Raw genomic sequence first — 18408 nt, 5'->3', positions numbered from 1 at the left:
ATCTGTTCCAATCGTGGTGCTTATATCAGCAAGTGAAAGAGCTAGCTTTGTGCGAAAAGGAAAAGAATTTAAATATAAGATAAAAAAAGTATATTTATGTTTTATGCTTTTTAATATATAATTATTATCTCTATCCAATTTAAGCTTTTGGTTTCATGATAAATATACTTGTATCACACAAAACTTTAATTCACAGCAGCAACGTTTGACAATAATCAAAGCGCTGATAAAATTAAGTCATCATTTTTTACAAAATATAAAAATCAAGTTACCATGTGAAATTCCCTACTCTGAGTGCAGAGTGGTTGTAGTGAATGAGAAGATTTGAGAGAGAAACAAGAGCTGGTGAAATATCAGAAAATGAAAAGTGAATTTTGATGAGGAATTATACTCATCTGGGATCTGGTAAAAATATATCTCCAATAAAATCCAAAAGTTAATATCTACTTTGGAGCCCTAAACTCACTTAATTATTGAAATAATTTACAATTGCAAGTACCACTTCTATTCAGTTAGAGAACTGAAGCTGACTGAAAAAAAAATTTCTTCACTCCCATCATATATATAAGCAAATGTTAAATAAATGAAGGAAGAAACAGAGGTGTTTTAGGCTTAGAGACAATGAATATTAGAAAACAAGAAAATACTTTTTCATTCTCAAATAAAGACACATAAGACAAGTTATAAAAACTAAGTTGATAGATGCATGTGTATTCAAATCAAGCATCCTCTAAAGATTGGACATCAACTTGATAGTTTTCTCTTCATCCTTGATCTTGACCATCCCATTAAGCTCTTTCTCAAATCTTTCCATGCCTTCTTCTGGCAGGCAAATTAAAACCACCGTACCATGCTCTCCTTTAGAGTTAGTATATGGAACAAAGTAGCTCTCACCGCTGTCACAAAAGAGAAGAGAATCAATTGGAAATTATCCTTGTTCAAATTAAAGAAGAGTGTGACCTGCAAGGTTGAAAACGTGCATTGACTGCACACATGAAGCGAACTTCTTGATTAGGGTTTTGCCGATGCAGTGCAGCTGTATAACAACGCCAGAGGCATGCACTGAGGACATCGAAGGTGCTAGAAGATTGAGCAACGTGAAGAGGGAAGAGGCAGCGCAATGCATCAATCTCTTTGGAGCCAAAGAAGAAGGAAGCATGGGAGGGTTTGAAGAACACATTTTTGTTGTCGTCTTGAAGGGGTAGTTGTTTGTATTCATGGTGGATGCATGTAACTCTTGGAGGGTCTCTGGCACAAAGAAGCTCCCTACAGCAGAGTGGGAGGATTGAAGGCTTTGTTGCACCTTGGGCTATTTCTGCTATACCCTTTATGAATTGCACAAATCCACTTCCATCATACATTGTATGGTTTACACGCGTAGCAAAGATGAAGCCACCGCATATGAGCCGTGTTTAGGGATGGCAATACCACCCGAACCCGCGGGTACTCACTCCGTCCCTACCGACAGGTTTTTAGCGGGGCGGGACGGGGTCGGGGTCGGGTTTAAGTAATACCCGTCTCTACCCGCCCCGCTATATATAATATAATAATTTTAATATATAATATGTATAATATATGTAAAATAATTAGTAAATGATTAATAATATTGTATTATATTTAAATTTTTACTTTAATTTATATTATGTATGTGATGATGGTTATATAAATTTTGAAATTTAATTTTATTTATTGGATTTTAATAATTATAGGGGCGGATTGGATACTCGCAGGGGTGGATTCCATGCGGATTGTTGTACGGCGGAGCGGGGTCGGGTAGAGCAAAAACCCGCCCCTACCTACCCCGTTGCCACCCCACGGCTCGTGTTACCTGTCTTAATGAGTTAAACTACTTGATATCAATCTATTTCGTTAAAGAAAAAATATACCTAAACAATACACATAGTATACGGTAAACAATGTGAACAACGATTTAAAAAAAAAAATCCTCCGACGGAGTCAATGATTTATTTGTACAATGTGTACAATGGTTATATAGGTTACAAAATAAACATCATTCATAATATTTAAAATAATCATTCGAGTATTAGAAATAATAAACATTTTATGTCATAACCACTCATTCCAAAAGGTTAAGTTGATTTTGAGATTCACGAAGGAGGCAAGGATCAAACTTTTGAGTTTTTGAATCTAGAACTCTAATACCATATCATGAAACCACTCATTCCAGAAGTTTACGCGAAAAAAAGTAACACTAGTTATATCTCTAATACTCCCTAAATCTTCGTTATATGCATTGTACAAAAATTCCATTGATTGATACTTTCCCACACGAAAATGGTCGAGTGTAACATCTGCATCAGCTTGGATGAACAATACACCTTCGCCAGTGCAATCCACCATAAGTTTGCCACTAGGACCTTCCCTAAGTCTTCCGGCAAGTGGATAATAGAACACAAGTTCTTTGGACAACGCTTCTCTGATGACATGGACAGGGTCTTTCCCTGCCATTGAAGGGTTGTAAGCAAAGAATTGCACCAATGGAATTTGGTAACGGAGACCCTGTTGGTCATCAATATCGGAGAGAAGCTTGAGCTCATGGGGGGTGGGTCCAGCAGGTGCCACTAGCTCCGCTGGGTTCCTCCTCACTTTAAACACCATTGACGATGATGATTTCTGGAGAACCATTATTATGTGCTTTTTTGGGAATTAAAGTAAGAATCCAAATATTGGTATTTGATGAACATACTGAAATGTTGATATTATTAAATGGGTGAGTCGCTAGTGGCTAAGGGTGGCTATGTATTTACAAACCAATAAGGGCATGACATATGTCATGGCTGAAACGATGCTTAATTTGTGGATTATTGTTCGAATAATTCTTAATCATCTCTCTCTTCGTAAACAAAATTTAGTTACTGCATCGTTAGTTTATATACAGCAGTAAACTGAATAAATTAAACTTGATTGAATTAAGTGCAACATATAGAAGGAGAGGAACTATTTATATACAGAAGTAAAGTAGTTTACTGTGTATGTGTATCTATGTTGCTGCCAGCTGGTTCAAGTAGTTGATGATTAGTTGGAACTTGGAAGTTAGTTATTTAATTTGGGTTAACTTTACGAGAAAAATTCCACAAACAATTAAAATACCTAACAAATCTAACTAAGTTTAAGAATTTTAAATTCAGGAGCGCGTTTCTACGGATAGAGTTCAAATATAAAATATACCGAAATTTTTTAACGATGAGGACATACAAATAAATTCAGTTTAAAATAAATTCAGTCAAGTGCACTTTATTTAAATTTAAAATGTACCAAAATTAAATTTAGAATACACCAAAATTACTTAATGATAATTCAAAATTTTTTTTCATCCTTCTTTTTCTTCTTCATCCTCATTATCTTCTTCTTTTCTTTTTCATCTTCTCCTTCTTATTTTACCTTATCATAATTCTTTTTATTTTACTCTCTTAACCAAAATAAAAATAAAAAAAATCAAACAAAAAACAAGAAACAGACAATGTTCCAAAATCAACAAGAAGAAGAACATATATTCATTCAATTAAATAAGATTGCAATATAGTATAAATATGTTCATTCAAGTCTAATATAAGAAGTAATGCTCTTAAAAAAAGAAATAAGAGCAACAAAAAAAAACAAAAAATAAAAAAAATGCATTTTATACTTTTGTAGCAGATTTTTTTTTAGCAAACGAGCTCAACGTAATAAAGTGGAGCAAAAGAAGAACAAAGTCACAAAAACCAACTCCCAATGTAAAATAAAATAAAAGCTATCACCAATGTCATTTTTCCATTGTCATCAACAATAAAAGGGATCTACACTGCTTGACGCTTTATAACTGGTAACTGATATGTAAAAAAATTCTTCTACATCTATTTTCTTGTTATGAAATATCTGTCTGTTTCTTTCGGTGTCAAAACTAAGATATTCATGTGTTATTATTTATTTTATATAATCAAAACTCTTTCTCTTTTTTCTCTTTATCTTTTGTTGTTTCTTCTTCTTCTTTTCATCTTTTTATTCTTATTTTATTTTTTCATATTTTTTTTTATTTTATCATCTTAAGAGGAATAAAACCAAAAAAAAAATCAAACAAAAAAAATAAATAACTGTAACATTAGGAAGAAGAGAAGAAGAAGAAGAAACAAAAATAAAACACAGTAATAGCAGCACTAATAGAAGAAGGAGTCAGAGGCGCACGAAGAAGAAGAAGAACGACGTAATTTTTAGCGTATATTGTGTGAGTGGGTTTTGGTGAGTTATGAATCAAGATGATCAAGCAGTTGGAGTAAAAATTGAGAGCATCAAGTGTTAAATCGGGATCATTTATTATCATTAAATTAAATCAATGATTATAAATTTAATAGGGACTTCAAAGCCACATCCACAATAAAGACCTCCTTTTTTCTTCCTGTCACTCGATGCTTTTTCTTCTATTGATGAACTATTTGTTGTTCTAACTTGTCATGCGTTTTCTCTTTCAAATTGTTGAGTGAATCTTGCTATGTATTTTTTTCCCCTTTCTTTCTTAAATTCCCAAATAAGTTACTGAATACTGATTGATGCTTGTAAGTCATTGCTTTCATATATTTGTTTTCCCATTCTTGTTATGCAAATACACAACAATTTGGCACAACAATTCTGTTTTCTTAGTGTACAATACAATGAGAATAAAGCATTCTGATATCTATGAATTTGAATATCCAAATCTTCTATAAGCATAGAGATGCAGACCTCCATCCAGATGCAGAGTAAGTGAAGTTCTATAATGTATTGATTTGTGTTCATCAACCAACTTGAATTTGTAGCTGCCTAAGAGGATAGCAGAGAAGATTTTCATCTGTCTGTATGAGAAATCCTTCCCAAGACAAACTCTTGGACCCGCCTGTGGAATCAACAACCAATATATATATATATATAAATTTCTATTTTTTCAATGTTTCTTGTTCGCTAAGAAAACTATTTTGAAGTGATATCATATCAAGCTCTGACCTGGAAAGCTGTGAATTTGAAGGGGCTTTCTTGCTGAAACTTTCCATCTATGTCAAGCCACCTTTCTGGTCTGAACTCTTCAGCATCATCACCCCACAATGATTTCATCCTTCCCATGGCATAAGGTTGGTATGCCACAAGATCACCTTTCTTCACATAGAATCCATCCGGCCACACATCATCTGAGAAACAAATCTTTGCATCCTGCCGTACAAGCATCAAACCAAGTCGTTAAAAAAATCGAATCCCAAACATACTATAGAAGATTAGGCAACCATTTTTCACTCTCTAAAGATTCAGATCACTAGCAAAATTACCCCAGAAAGATTGATAATTATCCGGTCGTACCTAAAGGGTTGATTTCAACAGCTAAAATGGTGCTATACTTGTTACTAAAATCAAACATTTTAATCTTTTGAGTACCACGGCATAATTATCAATCTTTGCAGAACAATTTTGCTAGAAATTAATCTTTCAAGGATAAAAAGGGTGCCTTAGTCTAATTGTGTTAAAAAAAGAATCTTTTCTTCTTTTCATGTGGTTATGTTGTATTATTCACCCATGGAACAGCAGGGTAGAGTCTTAGTGTCTCTGTCAAAGCTGCATGTAGATACTGCATTTTTTCAAGAGCTTCTTCAGTTATGTTAGCTGCAAACTCCTCAGGCTTTGAAAAATCTGATAACCCTGTTGCATCTTTGACTTCTTGTGCAATCTTTTCCTGCACATGAGGAAGCTTGGATAGCTTGTAAAGGAACCATGAAAGAGTAGTGGCTGTTGTATCTTTTCCAGCTATGATGAAACTCAGGATGATGTCTTTCAGGTACTTCGGATCAGTCTCATCCAATTCTAAAAACCTTGACAAAAGGTCTTTCCTCACCTGTCAAAAGAAAACATGTACTGCCAATGAATTTCTTCAATGATTTTCTATAACTATCAAAAAATAAGTTTTTGTCTTGTGAATTTGTTTACTTACAGGCTTATCATCTTGGTTATGGACTTTTTCAGTCTTGCTTTTAATCACATTATACACAAATTCATCTACAACTCTGACATGTTTCTTTAGTAAAGCTTCTTGTCCTATGTTCAAAAACCGCTTCGCCTTCCAGAAAACGTCGATATACCTAAGTATAGTAATTGCACTTGCATCATCAAAAGAACTAGAGAATTTGGAGCCTTCTTCATATGTTCCACCTATAGTGTCCAGTTCTACACCAAGTACTATATTAAATACTGAGTCCATGGTTGATTTGAAAAGTAAGTCCTGCCAATAAGAACTTTTCTACATCAATGTGTAACAAACTCAAATAATAACCAAAGTTGTTTAAATAAATGTTATAGAAGTATATCTATCCATTTGAAGAGTCCTACTTGGATTTCAATTGCTTGATTTGAGATTGCTGCTTCAGACACTATTGCAGCAAGTTTTATAGCATTCCCTTTGAAAACTGAACTGCTGTAATCTCTCAAAAGCTTGGAGGAAAATTGATAGCTTGCTGCCTTTCTCTGATGTCTCCACTTTTCTCCATCCACTGTGAATATCCCATCTCCCAATAGGTCCCTCAGGATTTCATACTGATGTCGTCCCTGAAACAAGTTATAGGAACTTTCTAGACTCAAGCATCGAGACTATGTTACGGATTCAACAATATATTGTATTTTCCAGTATAGGTTGGGGAATAGATATTTCATATGTTCATCAAGAAGATATGAAATATTTAAAATGTAGGAATCAACTATGCTATCACTATGCAAACTGAAATAACCAACTTTTCTTTCTAGCCACAAAATTATCATATATCTGAACTTGTCTAGTTCTGTTTTTGAATAACTAATTCTTTTATAACTGATTTTGATGTAAAGTATTTATGTTTGGTTGTAACTATTCTGAAAGTAAAAAATATCACTTTTGCAAAAGAATCAATTCTAGAGGCTAGAACTGATTTTGCAAATTAGCAAACATGCTCAAAAATAACCAAATATTGAGGATTTAACTTTGACACTTTGTAGAGTTGATTTAGTACCTTGCCATAGTTTGAAAATTTTGTCTTGAGGATATATTCCACATTTATGGGGTCTGAAGTGTACACTTCACTGCTTGATAAGCTAAGCAGCCTATAACTGCTGTGCTTTCTTGCAAGGTCTGTCATGTAATCATGTAGCCTGTTGAAGTTGACAAGTTGGTGGAAAACAGTTCCTGCAATGGGGTGGCGTTTTCTTCTCCGGCCATGTTTTTTGGCAACTAACACTGCTATAACTAAGGCTAGAACTGCTGCAGCTAGATATTTGAAATCAAGGCTAAAATAATCTAACATTTTGGCTCAGCAGAAGACTACTTACTACAAAATTTTGATCAGGAAGAAACTAGAATACTTATAACAACAGAATTATTCATAATATTTTTCATAGAAAGGTATTTAAACACTATGTTTGTCACCTACTGTTCTACCACCCTATCATTTTATAATATTTTGTTTCAAGGTCATAATTTACATACTGGTATCGTGCTAGCTGCAATTACAGACAAGAAGAAAACAACGAAAAATTCATAAGGGATAACGCAGTGTGAAACCACATTAGCCTTTAATATGCATTAATTTGCACTCATGATAGTACTTTTTGCTCTTTGGCTAGATTAGTCAAATATTTTATTAGTAAGGCACTCACATCGTCAAATTTTTTAAGTGTGTGAAGACAACATTGGATGATGGTGCAATAATGAGGCGGCATTTGGCCCCACGCTGTTTTTAATTTTTGTTTTAAAAAATATAGTTATATATAATATGTTTCTATTTTAAATTTTAAATGATTTTACTACAAATAAAATAAATTTAATTAGCTAAAGTTTTAAATTTATTTTTTTATTTTTTTATTATTTTGACTATTATTTAACCTAATCAAATTTAATTATTGTACCATCACTTCTTTATTCTCTTAAACTATCTTCTTATTTTTATATTTTCAACCTTCTTTTTCTATTCCTTATCTAATGGTCATCTTCTCTTCATCAAAAAGTAAATTTTAAATTCTCTAATTTTTTTATATAGCTCTCCATAACTCTATGTATCTTTCAATTTCATTATTTCTCTTTTTGATATTTTTAATTACAATTTTTAATTCAAACAATTATAGTTTAGGTATTAATCTAATATTTATTTTTTTTGTGACTTTATATATTTTATTTTATTCTCGATTTATTCATCCTTATTACTTATTTTTTATCTTTTGTTCTATTATATGTACCTATGTTGCATATAAAATTTTAAATGAACTGATTAATTTTTTTTTCCAAAGATAGTAAGTTATATTTCATTAATTATTGAAAAAAAAATACAAAGATGTCCAAAAGCAGGATAGCATAATAAAAGGTGGGGATTTCCCAAAAATACTACACTGAAGGTATTCATCCAACGGTACGTGGTCGAAAAACGAAGAAAAATCTTAAAGAAGAAAGAATGATAAATCAAATTGAATGAAACTAAGAGCTTGCCTCATGGAGATGACGACCTAAACTGGGAGTTCTTTTGATTTTACGGAGTAACTTGACAGAGCTTGCTAGAATGGCAGACGGCATTGAAGTAGAAACTTCAAAAATCAACTGGTTGCGAGCTTTCCAGCAGTTCCAGCAAATGATGGCAAGCAATTGAGGATTACGGTCAGCATTCTTCACCGAGTTAAGCATCTCTGTTGATGCAGTCCACCATGTCCAAAAGTCGTTAGGACTCTGAGGGGGAAGACAGTCATGAAGATAACTCTGAGACTATACATCTTTAATTCTAGAGCAATCGATCAAACAATAAGTGACTGTTTCGGTTGCTTCATGACAGCAAGGGCATATTGGTGATATAGATGGGATGCGGTGATGAATCTGAGCAAGCACCAGAAGCCGGCCATGGAGAGCTTTCCAGATAAATAGCTTAATTTTGTGAGGCAAGTTCAACTTCCATAGATCAGTCCACGACTTTTTCTGTTGCATATAATTAGGGCAAAACTCCAGAAGCGGATGGTAAAATAAATAGTCAGTTCTGTAACCTGAAACTATATCATATTGCTTGGATTTATTCAAATTCCATTGCAATTTTAACTGACAAAATCCTTTTTGCAACGTCTTGGGGAAATAATTCTTGAATGAGATTCTGATTCCAATTCCTAACTTCAGTAATTAGATCTTTAACTCTTGGAACCAACTCAGAAATAGCCTGTCTATTTGGCATGTCAGAAATCATTAAAGGATACGGAGGAGGCAGCCAAGGATCCTCAAAGGTTCGAATATTCTCTCCAGTACCCACAGCCCAATTAAAACCTTTTTCAACAATCTTTCGGCCTTCCAGTATGCTCCTCCATCCCCAAGAAGGTAAGACTCCAATTTCTACCGTTATAGCATTACTATTGCTAAAGTATTTACCTCTTAGGATTTTGGATAATAAGGAAGTAGGCTGTGTTACGAGTCGCCAAAACTGTTTGCCTAAAAGCGCTAGATTTTGAATTTTGAGATCTTTAAATCCAAGGCCTCCTTATTTTTCTGAGCGAGTCATAATGTCCCAGCTAATCCACGCCATCCGCCTTTCAGAACCTTTTTGTGCCCACCAGAACTGAGAAAGTAGAGAGTGAATTTCCGAAATTAAACCATCAGACAACTTGAAGCAAGACAATGTATAAATAGGAATAGCTTCTCCCACTGCTTTAAGCAATATGTGTCTACCACCTGACGATAGAAGATTGCGCTTCCACCCTTGGATTCTTTTCCGAACATTTTCTTTGATCATACTAAAAGAAGCCTTTTTCGATTTAGAGACTGTAGAAGGCAAACCAAGGTATTTATCATGAACCCCAATATGATTAATATTCATAGAGTCAGCCAGTAGTGTACGAGTAGTGGAGGAAGTGTTGTGGCTAAAGAATATAGCAGATTTATTAAGATTTACCCTCTGGCCACTGATGCTTTCATAAGAATTCAATAAATGCAGGATATTTAAACATGCTTCAAGATTAGCCTTACAGAATAAGATGGAATCATCAACAAAGAGGAGGTGGTTGACCTTGGGACATCGCCTATGTATCTGAAGACCCTGAATTAGTCTGTTTTGTTCTGCCTTGTGTAGCAAGAAGGAGAGACCTTCTGCACAGAAAAAAAAAGATAGGGAGATAGAGGATCTCCTTGTCGAATACCTCTATTTGGTTTGAAGAAACCATAAGGTTGTCCTTCCACAATAACAGAATAAGAAACAGTTGTCACTAATTCTCGAATCCACATGATCCACCGCGAGTCAAAACTAAACTTCTCCAATATAAACCAAAGAAAGTGCCATTCCACCCTATCATATGCCTTACTCATATCTAATTTTAGCGCCATTTCATTTTTGAGTCCCCTTTTTTTTGTTCTTCAAGTAATGCATACACTCGTGAGCAATTATGATATTATCAGAGATTAATCTGCCTTTAATAAAAGCACTCTGCGTAGGGCTAATTAATCTATTCATCATACCCTGAAGTCTATGTACAAATACTTTGGAGATAATCTTGTAAAAGACTAAAGATAGGCTTATTAGTCTTACCTGAGTTATATCTTTAGCATCAGAAATCTTGAGAATAAGACAGATCTGAGTGTGGTTAAAACCCTTCAAAATTCTGCCCCCTGAAAAGAAGCTCTTAACTGCTCGAAACACATCACCACTAAGTATGTTCCAAAAGCTTTGAAAAAATTTTGCTGTCATACCATCGTCTCCTGGAGCACTTTGAGGATGAATACTAAATGTTGCACGTTTCACTTCCTCCATAGTCACTTGTCTTTGAAGCCTACGGTTCATGTGAGCTGTAACCTTAGGTTCAAAATCAGTAAACAGAGGTTCAGGGTTCTCATGACAAGTGGAGGAAAAGATGTCCTTGAAATAAGATTCAGCCACAGAAGCAATACCAGCATTTGAAGTAGCCACTTCACCATCACTGCCAGTTTGTTGCCAAATTATATTCCTTCGGGTTCGATTTCTAAATTTCTGATGGAAGAAAGTTGTGTTCTGATAACCGGATTTGAGCCATTTGAATCTAGACTTATCTTTTCAATAAGATTTCTCATTTTGCAATGCTTTTTTAAGTTTGTCCTCTATTTCTGAAATGATGCCGCCTCCATGAATTCCTGCTAAACGAAGTTTCTCTAATTCAGACTGTAGTAAATCAATCTCTACCTTCGAATTAGATCTGTGTTCTTGCTACCATCTAACAATCTTATGCCGACAACGCTTTATTTTTTGAGTTAGGATATACATGGCTGAACCATCAATCTGTTCGTGCCAAACCTCTCTAACAATCTGCCTTATTTCATCATTGGAACACCATCTTTCTTGGAATTTGAATCGGCGTTTAAATCTCTCAGTTCTCGGATTAGAGTCTAAGAGAAGAGGGGAGTGATCCGAGCCTGATTCTAACAATCTAAGAACCGTTGCATTGGGATAGAGTTGCTGCCAATCAACTCCTACCAGGAATCGGTCCAGTCTTTCCTATATCAACTCATCACCCCTCCGTCTATTCGACCAAGTGAATGGTATAAACATACTTTTCATATAAAAATTTAATTTTTCTAGTATTTATATATAATTCTAATTTCAAATTATAAATACTAATGTATCATTAGGCGCTAATATGCCAGTTAATTCAGTCTTTTATTATTAAATGTGTATAAAAAGATTAGTTAGGATAACAAGTTATTTATAATTTAATTAAAATATTTTAATTTTAAATTTTAGAAATAAAAAATATTTTTTTTATAAATTATATATAATGAATAGTATTTTAAAAATAAAAGTGTTTACTAACTCTTTTTAATTTTTATATCTCCATATAATTAATAATATTTAACAAAATTTATTTAATATATATATTTTTGCCCCCACTCCTAAAATTTTCTGGGTCCGTCACTGTCTTGAGAGCTACCTGAAAAATATTTGTATTACTTGGACTAGATCAACATAGAAACATGCATATGATTCACACGTGCATGATTCAGTATTAATAATGCCAATGGTAACTTCATAACTTCAGAGTACAATATAAATTGCAGCCATAGAAAGAAACGTTCCATATATATAATATATTAAATATTTTAATTTATTGAATAAGGACATACAAAGTTGTCTTTGTGAACGTAGTTTTATATAACTAATATATGAAAGCTAATACATCTTCTGCAATGCAAGATTTTGTTCTTACTTATCCTTATTTTTTCTTAAATATTAAGAATATTCCAAACATAAATGATCATAATGTAGTAGTAACACATAATGGACCCTATCTGTGGGAGGCATGCACATGAAGACCACCATCAATGTGCAAAGTCAGCATAACCATATAATTAACTTCTTCGTTTTCAAAAGCAAGCTTGAATTTGTAGCTATGACAAAGAACAGCAGCAAAAACCTTCATCTGTCTGTAGGCAAAATCTTTTCCTAGACATATTCTTGGTCCTGCCTGCATAATGACAACAAGAAAATCAAACTTTGAGAATTCAAGAAAAGATTGTTCTGTAAAATATATCATACTTTGCACTAGCTAACCTGAAAGGCTGTGAACTTGAAAGAACTCTGTTGTTGGAAAGCTCCATTCTCATCAAGCCATCTCTCCGGACGGAATTCCTCGGCATCATTTCCCCACAGGAATTCCATCCTGCCCATGGCATATGGTAAATAAGATACCATGTCACCTCTCTTCACACTGAATCCATCTGGCAGAGTTTCATCTGATAAACAAAGTTTACCATCCTGTAACAGCAACAAAGAAGAAATTTTCAACAATTGTGATAGCAAACATGTCTTTTAACTATGTTAGTTTGGAAATGAAAGGTATTTCTATATATATTGCATAGGTTCATCACCAGAGGAACAGCCGGGTAGAGTCTAAGTGTCTCGGTCAAAGCAGCATGCAAATAGTTCATCTTTTGAAGAGTCCCTTCAGTTAAGGCAGTTGTAATTTCATCAATATTACAAGTGTTCTTCAACTTTGTAGTATCTCTGACTTCTTGTGCAATTTTTTCTTGGACATGAGGATTCTTGCAGAGCAAGTAAAGGAACCAGGAAAGAGTAACAGCTGTTGTGTCTCTTCCTGCAATTATGAAGCTGAGGATAATGTCTCTTAAGTACTTTGGATCTGTCTCTTCCAATGCCAGAAACCTTGACACCAAGTCTGCTTTTATCACCTGTCATGAGATGTCATTTTTCAATGTAGAATTGTTATAAAAACTTTGAAAGTTAAGTGATGCAAGAGAGAAGTTTTTAAGTCCTACTCACATGTGAATCATGTTGAGGCTTTTGGATTTGCTCAGTCTTTTTTCTGATAAGTTCATACACAAATTCATCAACAACTTTAATTCGGTTCCTCAGTACTGCTTCCGATCCAATATTGAGGAACCGCTTGATCTTCCATAAGATATCAACATACCGGTATAGGGTTAGGCCACTCGCTTCATCAAAGGCATTGGAGAATTTGGTGCCTTCTTCATATGTTCCACACATTGTGTCCAAGTCTACACCAATAATGATCTTAAACACTTGGTCTAAGGTGGCTTTCATAAACAAATCCTGCCAATAAAAATCATGCAACATGAGATTAATAAGTAAGTTCCTTTAAAATGGATTAAATTAAAAACCATGTCCCAAAATCTTACTTGGAAGTCAATTGCTTTATTTGATATAGCAGCTTCTGAAACAACTCTTGCAAGTGTTACTGCATTAGATTGAAACACTTGAAGGCTAAAATCTTTCACAGCTTTGGTGGAGATTTCTTGGGTTGCCACTTTCCTCTGATGTTGCCACTTTTCTCCATCTACCGTGAATATTCCATCACCTAAAAGATCTGTCAAAATACCATGGTGGTACCACCCCTGCAACAGAATAGAAACCAAACATTAAGAAATCCGGTTTTGGTTGAATAACTGCATAAGGCAGAATAGACATATTAGACATATTTTATTTTAATCAGTAGAGAAATTCAAAAATAAAAAATTATAGAATGTAAAAAGGAAAGAATTTGATAAGGCCTATATCATAGGAATTCGACAGAGTTTTACATCAGTTGTCGAAGGCCTATCATAACTTTCTTCTTTGATCCAGGTTTAGGACTGGCTATCTATATTCTATAACAATATCATCCATGTCTGAGGCAAAACAACTGTTGTTGCAAGCTTGAAATGATGCAATTTCATATAATAAAGTGTTGTACCAAAAATAAAATTGAATTATACCAAAATATGCAATACCTTCCCATAGTTTGCAAAGTTTGTTTTGAGGATATACTCAACATTCACAGGGTCTGCAGTGTAAACCTCATTCCTGAATAAGCTAAGCAACCGATAAGTCTTGTGTTTTTTTGCATGGTCAGTCGTGAAATCATGCAGCCTATGGAAGTTGAAAAACTGGTCTAACACAGTGCCTCCAATCACATGCTGCTTTCCTTTCCTGCTATGGAACCTTCGGAAACTAGTTTGCAGTGCAAAGAATATTAAAGCTATAGTTGCAACAAGTGCTACAGCTGCAGACACAGGTTCAAAATGAAAATTTAAGAATCTCATAATGTAATAACTACACAGAACTTAATAGAATCAAGATACTTTGCAAGTGGGAGGTACCTAGCAGGGTATCTCTATATATAGAGGGATAAATTATTTATCTGTATTTTGCTTCACACATACTAAATAAATGAGTAATTAAGCATTTTTTATTTTTATTTACTTATTTTCAGTAGATATTATGATAATTACAACATGCTACTTTGTTTTTAATGCCTTTTTTCTTTTCAAAATTGTATGTACTTTAGCTTTTACTCTGACAGATAAGCAGATATTTTAGGCACACAAATAAGGTTTTCATAAGCCTGAAAAACTCATATGTGGAAAGATACAAACCATTCATCCAACTTGTATTCCCCTTATTGTGTTACCTCATCAAATGTGCTTGCTTGAGAGGATAAAATAATTCTTCTAATAATTTGTAAGACAAGTCAATATGGTTGATGTTGATTGTCATTGAAGGTATGAATTTTGTGACATGAAGAGAATGTCTGTAATTCTGTGTGAAAATAAGATAAAGCAAGTATTTTAGAATAGTTTATATTTTAAGTTATTAAACTATTAATTTTATTTAGTAAGTAAAATGGACCTAAAATTTTATTTAACCTAATATGAAAAATATAAATATTTTTTAAACTATTCTGGCTATCAGAATTTTGATAAATGATGAAACTATGATATAGGCAAATGATGTTAAATAAATTCCTGTTTTGTTGTATCAAAAAACTAAATAGAAAGTAGAGTTAATTTTTTTTGTTCAGTTTTAATTAATCTATTTTGTCTTCTATTTATCTTGAGTCCTTATCAAAATGCAAAATCAAAAGATATGTTAATGAATTGTTATCATGGTATAAATATCTTTGTCTTATCTTGATAAACTTGACTCTTACAACCTACAAAGTTAGATGCACATTTTGGGCAATGAGCATTAGCCGCCAGGCCTACTAATTGTTGGCCTAATAGGTGATAATGACAAGCTGTCTAAAATTCAATGTTGTTTGATATTTGCCATCACAACTAACAACAAAACTTAAGTACTTAACTGTCTCCTCTTTTAGCATACTTGATCTATTGTAGTTATTGCCTCAGATTATAGTCATTTTCTGCCACCAGATGGTTATGCATATAACAACTTCCATTACCAATACATGGTGAGTGAATATGCAAGCAAACACAACCCCTTTTTTCAAGTCCAATGGATGAGGATTTCATCAAGAAAGAGTTCATAACACAGCAGCAATGCTATTCAAAATAACAAAACTTAAGGTGGCCATAATCATTAAAACAATCACACATTCTGCTGTGACTGATAATTACACTCTGCAGATTTCTTCGTATAACCAATGAAAGTGTGCATCTTCAGATATCATGTCTTCATCTCATTACTTAATTTATTTAAGACAAATACTAATTCTTTCGTTAGAAGTTCAGATGATCTTCCAACTGAAAATTCATGAACCACACCGTTGATTTCAATCATGCTACACCCCGGGATTTCCTTTTTAATTCCTCTTTCTTTCATTAAGTTTCTAATTCTTTTGGCAGCATCAAACCTGCCAGCTTTTGCATATATGTCACACAAGTTCATATAGAAAGCATGATTTTCAGGTTGCAACTCTATCAAATGCAGAGCAACTCTTTCTCCTAATTCTATATTCCCATGCATTTGACATCCTCCAAGTAATGCACCCCAGACATAAACATCCGGCTTCATTGGCAAGCTTCTTATGAGCATCTCCGCCTCCTCGAAGAGCCTGGCTCGACTAAGAATATCGACCATGCAAGCATAGTGATACACTTGTGGTTCAATCGAGTAAACATGTTTCATTATATCGAAGCATCGCCGACCTTTATCAACCAAACCAGAATGAGCACAAGCTGACAATAATCCAACAAATGTCACATGGTTAGGCCTCACTCCAGCTCTCTCCATCTCTGAAAAGCAATCAAGAGCCTTCCAACCTAATCCATGAAGAGCAAATACTGAAATCATAGCTGTCCATGCCGACCCATCCTTTTCAGGCATTTCCTTGAAGATCTCAAAAGCTTCCTGCACGTGCCCACACTTTCCATACATAGTGATAAGAGCTGTTCCAATTACCATATCACACTCTATGATACTTCTTCTCAGGTAACCATGCACCCATTTCCCATGGTCAATAGCTCCAAGTTGAGCACAAGCTGAAAGGACACTAGCCACTGTAATCTTGTCAGGTTTAACGGAATCATCATTCGAAAACAGCAGCATCTCATGGAAAAGTTCCAGTGACTCCATTGCCCTGCCACCTTGAGCCAACCCAGTAATAATCGAATTCCATGTTATTATATTCTTCCTCTTCATCTTCCTAAACAAATCCAATGCCATATCAAGTTCTCCATTTCTCAAACACCCTATAACCATTGAGTTCCAAGTGACAAGATCTGTAACAGGCATTTCATCAAACAACTTGCTGGCATTTTTCAACAGGCCACATGCCATGTACAATCCTATCAAAGAATTCCCAACAAAAACATCATTCAAAAACCCAAACTTGATCACTTGGGAATGAAGAACATGGCCAGTGGAACCATCCAGCCTCCTAGTGCAAGCCTTCACAAGGAAAGGGAAAGTGAGTGAATTAGGGTGAATGTTCCTGCAAAGCATTTTCTTATACAGCATCAAAGCCCTGCAAAAATGGCATCCATTACCTCCTTCCATGTCAGCATATGCTCTGATCATGATGTTATAGACACGAATATCAGGGTTCTTGATCATGTGAAAAACATTGCTGGCGTAGCTGAAAGAACCCCAATTTGAAAAGGAGCAAAAGAAAAGAACACGGGTAATGAGGTGATACTGGTCAGCATTGGATAAAGTTGGTGACTTTAGAATGTGGGTGTGGATTCTTTTGAGCTCTCTTAAGTTCTTGCATTCTTCGATCATTCTGGAAAGTGTGTTCTTCATTATTAAGTACATATGATTGTTCATTTTTGAATTTTGAGAATAATTTCCTCAATTTTATCTCCCAACTTAACATTCTTAACTTATGTTAGTCGTAACCGTGGTTTTGTCATAGAACGACATAATAAAATGAACTTATGAAGACCAATTTGACTTTGATGACCAAATTAAAAGTTTAAAACGCGAGTATAATTTTATCACTATATTTTCTGTGTATATTAAAATTAATCATTAAAATAAAATATTAATATAAAATATATATTAAAAAAATTAAATTATTTATATATTTATATATAAATATATTAATAGTTAATTTAGTAATTAATTTTAGTATCTAAATAATATTTTTAATAATTTTATAAATTAATTTAAATATTATATTTGGTGTCTATTTGGCCATGATAAACAGTGTAGGTGCTTTGCCATGATCTTACCTGGTAAGTTCTAGCCTGGCCTGGCAAAATTAGATTTCCTATGAATCTGGTACGATATGTCGTATTGTATATAAAAGAAATTTGTCGCGTGGATTACTGAATGATGTGCTGGCAAACAAAGTGTTTATTCTAATTTCACCAGCAGAACAGGAAATTGATTTCTCAGCATATTCTATTAGAGACCAATGTATGTAGTAGAATATATAAATATTTAAGAAATTAGGGTCAACGTGGGAATTTTTTTTTAATTATTTTTTATTCATTTAATTTTTATTTGGGCCGAATGTGATTTTATTTATCTTTTTGTTGTTTGACAATTTTGAGTGGTGTTCGAAGTCTATATTGTTTTTTAGCAATAAAAAATTAAAAACCTCATTTAAGTAACAACAACTTGAAAATTCATTGCAAAAAATATCCAATATATAGATATACGAGTTATACAGGAAATAGGAGTTCATTGTGATATCCCTCGAGGTTGTTTAAGATGAAAGAAGTGGTGAAGGATTGAT

At 33.9% G+C, this 18408-nt stretch overlaps 3 protein-coding genes and 1 pseudogene across 4 annotated transcripts; all 4 read right to left on the bottom strand.

Annotated features, from left to right (window-relative positions):
- Nucleotides 1-531: 531 nt before the first annotated feature.
- On the bottom strand, nt 532-2884 carry LOC110262662 (13-hydroxylupanine O-tigloyltransferase-like; annotated as a pseudogene). The gene is made up of 3 exons (XR_015883818.1): nt 2232-2884; nt 1693-1723; nt 532-1413 (listed from the first exon to the last, which is right to left on the bottom strand). The product of XR_015883818.1 is annotated as a 13-hydroxylupanine O-tigloyltransferase-like (transcript).
- Nucleotides 2885-4538: 1654 nt separating this feature from the next.
- On the bottom strand, nt 4539-7417 carry LOC107644740 (cytochrome P450 704C1). The gene is made up of 6 exons (XM_016348666.3): nt 6996-7417; nt 6343-6558; nt 5948-6235; nt 5534-5851; nt 4975-5178; nt 4539-4867 (listed from the first exon to the last, which is right to left on the bottom strand). The coding sequence occupies exons 1-6, from the start codon at nt 7284-7286 to the stop codon at nt 4670-4672; spliced, it is 1515 nt and encodes a 504-aa protein (XP_016204152.1). The 5' UTR covers nt 7287-7417; the 3' UTR covers nt 4539-4669.
- Nucleotides 7418-12056: 4639 nt separating this feature from the next.
- On the bottom strand, nt 12057-14575 carry LOC107642203 (cytochrome P450 704C1). The gene is made up of 6 exons (XM_016345506.3): nt 14216-14575; nt 13625-13840; nt 13248-13538; nt 12836-13156; nt 12519-12722; nt 12057-12432 (listed from the first exon to the last, which is right to left on the bottom strand). The coding sequence occupies exons 1-6, from the start codon at nt 14525-14527 to the stop codon at nt 12253-12255; spliced, it is 1524 nt and encodes a 507-aa protein (XP_016200992.1). The 5' UTR covers nt 14528-14575; the 3' UTR covers nt 12057-12252.
- Nucleotides 14576-15353: 778 nt separating this feature from the next.
- Nucleotides 15354-17561, bottom strand: LOC107642202 (pentatricopeptide repeat-containing protein At5g66520-like). Its single transcript, XM_088488549.1, has 2 exons — nt 17213-17561; nt 15354-17114 (listed from the first exon to the last, which is right to left on the bottom strand). Exons 1-2 carry the CDS (start codon nt 17228-17230, stop codon nt 15891-15893), a joined length of 1242 nt encoding a protein of 413 aa, XP_088344675.1. The 5' UTR covers nt 17231-17561; the 3' UTR covers nt 15354-15890.
- Nucleotides 17562-18408: the final 847 nt, after the last annotated feature.

Source organism: Arachis ipaensis, chromosome B5, assembly GCF_059453495.1.
Source record: "Arachis ipaensis isolate K30076 ecotype BB chromosome B5, ASM5945349v1, whole genome shotgun sequence".
Taxonomy (NCBI): domain Eukaryota; kingdom Viridiplantae; phylum Streptophyta; class Magnoliopsida; order Fabales; family Fabaceae; genus Arachis; species Arachis ipaensis.
Note: the sequence above shows the minus strand (reverse complement) of the source record. Positions and strands in the feature narration are given on the sequence as shown.

What these genes read in the sequence shown, in the direction of transcription:
- LOC107644740 (XM_016348666.3), bottom strand. Translation starts at nt 7,286, where the DNA reads ATGTTAGATTATTTTAGCCTTGATTTCAAATATCTAGCTGCAGCAGTT. An exon ending in ATCAAGCAATTGAAATCCAA is followed by an intron (nt 6,236 to 6,342) that starts GTAGGACTCTTC and finishes TCTTATTGGCAG; the next exon opens with GACTTACTTTTCAAATCAAC. An exon ending in TCTACCCTGCTGTTCCATGG is followed by an intron (nt 5,179 to 5,533) that starts GTGAATAATACA and finishes CTTGTACGGCAG; the next exon opens with GATGCAAAGATTTGTTTCTC.
- LOC107642203 (XM_016345506.3), bottom strand. Translation starts at nt 14,527, where the DNA reads ATGAGATTCTTAAATTTTCATTTTGAACCTGTGTCTGCAGCTGTAGCA. An exon ending in AGCCTCAACATGATTCACAT is followed by an intron (nt 13,157 to 13,247) that starts GTGAGTAGGACT and finishes ATCTCATGACAG; the next exon opens with GTGATAAAAGCAGACTTGGT. An exon ending in TCTACCCGGCTGTTCCTCTG is followed by an intron (nt 12,723 to 12,835) that starts GTGATGAACCTA and finishes TTGCTGTTACAG; the next exon opens with GATGGTAAACTTTGTTTATC.